The sequence below is a fragment of the Anneissia japonica genome, unplaced genomic scaffold, assembly GCF_011630105.1.
Source record: "Anneissia japonica isolate Jap-2015-1 unplaced genomic scaffold, ASM1163010v1 scaffold44524_len1182_cov246, whole genome shotgun sequence".
NCBI classification, from domain to species: Eukaryota; Metazoa; Echinodermata; class Crinoidea; order Comatulida; family Comatulidae; genus Anneissia; species Anneissia japonica.
In genome coordinates, this window is record NW_022741412.1 from 1 (window position 1) to 1,182 (window position 1,182).

The 1,182-nt window shown below is 38.0% G+C and overlaps 1 protein-coding gene across 1 annotated transcript; it reads left to right on the plus strand.

Moving 5' to 3' along the window:
• The first annotated feature begins 313 nt into the window (after positions 1-313).
• LOC117118691 lies at positions 314-1,158 on the plus strand. Its single transcript, XM_033263352.1, has one exon. The coding sequence runs from the start codon at positions 317-319 to the stop codon at positions 968-970; it is 654 nt and encodes a 217-aa protein (XP_033119243.1). The 5' UTR covers positions 314-316; the 3' UTR covers positions 971-1,158.
• Positions 1,159-1,182: the final 24 nt, after the last annotated feature.

The following is a 1,182-nucleotide window of genomic DNA, read 5'->3' on the forward strand; positions in this document are numbered from 1 at the left end:
AATTTCTTTATATTTCCTTTTTTAAAATAATTGTTTAAATTATTTGATAAGGAAAGTAACATATGGTGCATTTATAATGCTCTACTAGCTTATGATGCTTCTTCAAAACTCAGTTTAAAATTTTATGGTGTGATTGATGAAGTAGATATTTTATATTTTGGCAGAAACCGGAACAGAAGGTGGATCAGACACTTCGTACAAACCTAGTGATTCTGAAAGTGATGAAGATGAGTTGAACCAAAGTGTGCATGATGCAGATAAAGATACAGTATTTTTTGTGTACCAGTCATCTTTGGACAAGCTTTTTACTAGATGTATGGAGTGTGGTAGCCTTTTAGATGTACAGAAACGCTTTAGAGGTACAATGGTCATCTACGAGTGGACCTGCATCAATAATCATGTTGGGCGATGGGAGTCACAGCCTCTTGTGCGAGGCATGCCTCAGGGCAACCTGGACTTAAGCGGTTCTATACTCTTCAGTGGTGGAACATACACTAAGGTGCTTGATATGGCAAATGTTCTTAACTTAAATATTTTAACAGAGCGGCATTACTTGAATATTCAACGTCCATTGCTCTTCCCTGTTGTTGAGTCGCTGTATCAGGAACAGCATCAATTGTTGCTGTCTTCTTTTCGCTCCAAACACGTTTTTTTGGGAGGTGATGGACGAAGTGATTCGCCAGGTCATAATGCAAAATACCTATCGTATTCTTTTGTTGATGAGGAAAGTGACAAAATCTTGCACTTTGAATTAGTACAGGTAACGGAAGCACCGGGCCAGGCATCAACAAATATGGAGCGCTTAGCTTTTAACAGGGGAATGCAGTATTTGCAAGATGAAAATGTTATTGTTGATGGGATTGCTACTGATAGACACCCACAGATAGCAAGTGATATGGACAAAAATACAAAGAATTGTCACATGAATTTGACATTTTCCATGTGGCAAAGAACATTGACAAAAAGTTAGGTCAAAAGGCGAAGGCTAAGGGATGTGAGGACCTGGGATTGTGGCGTACATCAATCAAAAATCATCTGTGGTGGTGTTGTTCATCATGTGAGGGTGACTACACGGTATGTAAAAAAAAGTAAAAATGTTTGGCTGTTACATACACATGCATGTTGTCTCAAATATTGATACAGTAATTACTTTTTCGGTTCTTTTAGATATCTGGTTGGTAA